At 47.7% G+C, this 2,177-nt stretch overlaps 1 protein-coding gene across 1 annotated transcript; it reads left to right on the forward strand.

The window, feature by feature from the left end:
• Window positions 1-521: 521 nt before the first annotated feature.
• On the forward strand, window positions 522-1,787 carry LOC125519930. The gene is made up of 2 exons (XM_048684707.1): window positions 522-797; window positions 1,463-1,787. The coding sequence occupies exons 1-2, from the start codon at window positions 533-535 to the stop codon at window positions 1,501-1,503; spliced, it is 306 nt and encodes a 101-aa protein (XP_048540664.1). The 5' UTR covers window positions 522-532; the 3' UTR covers window positions 1,504-1,787.
• Window positions 1,788-2,177: the final 390 nt, after the last annotated feature.

Raw genomic sequence — 2,177 nt, forward strand, 5'->3', positions numbered from 1 at the left:
TGGGCACCGCGTCGAGCAGCGCAGCTACAACCATCCTGAGGCGGAAGCAGTATTTTGGCTGGCCGTCCGGACGGAATTCGAGGACGACGTCCTGCTCCAACACTTCAACGGCGGCAGCCTCCGCGCCAATGGGAAGTACCTCCCCTGGAACAACGGCGCCAGCGTCGGCTACATCAACGGCATCTACGACATGAGCACGATGATGCACTGGGTCGTGGAGCCCATCCCCGCCAGGGAGACCATGCCTCCCCTTCCACGTTCGACTAGGGTGAGTCCGCCATGCCCGCTTCTCGATTCTTCCCGGTCGAATTTGCGCGAGCTGGGTTCTTGGATTGGATGTCGTTAACGTGCATCGGAATATGACCGCGGAGATCGCAAATCTTTTTAATTTCATTCGCCTGGGAGCAATTCTTGGCTCTGTTCTTGCCAAATTTGCGCTTTCTTTGGCTTCCGCGTCTCAAATTCGCATTTGATCTCCTGACAATGTTGGGACTTGGGACTCGAACTGCAGCTTACCCTCCCCACTGCCACCATGTTGCTGTCGCGGGAGATCGTATACATGTGGCGGGACATCCACGGGGACCCCATCACCGGCGGCTGGCACATGTTCAGGGGGAGATCCGTCTTCCGCCTGAGGGAGGAGCTGGCCAGGCTGCTGAACGCTGTCCAAGTCTTGGGCGTCGCCGACCTTGTCATGTGCCTCCCCACACGTGATGGCCGGCTTTTCCCACTCATCGTCGACCTGCCCAGCAACCGCCAGAGCTTCCACATCGTCGTCGTCGTCGCCGGGACGCCTCGTGAGAGCCCCTCCATATCCTCAACTTCCTACTCTTCTCCTTTGGCAAGAAACTCTTATTTGCACCAGTCTTGAACTTGTCCGGATCGGATGTTTTGGGTTTCATGTCAGTTGAGTGCTAATCTGCCCGTGCTTGGAAAACAGTGTTTGAATCGAAACGAGTAGTCTGAAAAACAGTTTGTTTACGGAAACTTTTGCTGCTAATCTGTTTCAGTTAGGAATCTGAACTGCTTTAGGATTATACACATAGTAAAAGTTGCTGAATTAAATCAGTAGATGTTCAACAGGCACCACATTATGCTAGAAGGTTGTCTGAGGCTAGTTTGTTGGGGTGAAAGTCATTTCATAAGTCTAAAATCCACACTGAACTATGATATGGAAACTATTAGTTTTGATGCCACACGGTGCTTAGATTCAGATGATTCAGTTGTTCAATTTAATATCATATATATGCCGCTAGTGGAAAACTTCTGAACTCCAAAACCGGACTGCCTAGCTCAGATTCACAGAGAGGATAATGATTTCTGTTTTTCAGCCTACTGTAACACATTACATTGTTTTGAGGTTTTGCACATATGCTTTCTTTTTTGATCATCTCATTTAGACTTGTTGCAGTACCTATGACACATGATGCCTAATTGCTTAACTATTTTTCTGCTAATTCAGCCCACGCGGCGCTGCGGTACGCGGATGTCGATGCAGAGTAGAGAGATACCAGAGCCGGGACCCCTAGAAGTCGCCTTCAAAAGTGTCGCCGCCCCGGACACGATGACATTAGAACTCAGTTCCTTCTGTTGACATACTGGTTCAGGAAAACCCAGTAGTTGTTGTGTTTCTGCTAGGGGTCCTGACAGTAAGAAACCTATTTGAGTTGGCCCCGGACACGATGACATTAGAACTCAGTTCCTTCCGTTGACATACTGGTTCAGGAAAACCCAGTAGTTGTTGTGTTCCAGCTAAACTTGGTTTGTTCTCCTGACAGTAAGAAACCTATTTGAGTTGGCATCACGGTTCTAAAATTCCAAAACTGTTTGAACAATGATGCAGTGACATTAGTCTGTAATGTGTTGATAATGGCCACTACTTCAATGTTGCTAGCTGCATTTTCTCTTAGATGACAGACAGATGTGGCTGTTCTTGCAGTGAGTTGAGCACTTGAGTTTCGTTATTCTGCTGAAAGTTTCATTCCATCAGCAGAAAATTAGTTTTTGTTTTTACCGAGAGCAGAGTTCTGAGCATGGTGAGGTTAATGCGCCTGGACACAGCTTACTGCATTTTTGTTTTTTCATGCGCGTGTGGTATATTTGATTCCACCTATGGTAAATTTTTTGAATAAAATTCAGGTTGTAGCCCACAATGCTGTAAGAATACCAAAGTATTA

This window comes from Triticum urartu, chromosome 7 (assembly GCF_003073215.2).
Source record: "Triticum urartu cultivar G1812 chromosome 7, Tu2.1, whole genome shotgun sequence".
Classification (NCBI taxonomy): domain Eukaryota; kingdom Viridiplantae; phylum Streptophyta; class Magnoliopsida; order Poales; family Poaceae; genus Triticum; species Triticum urartu.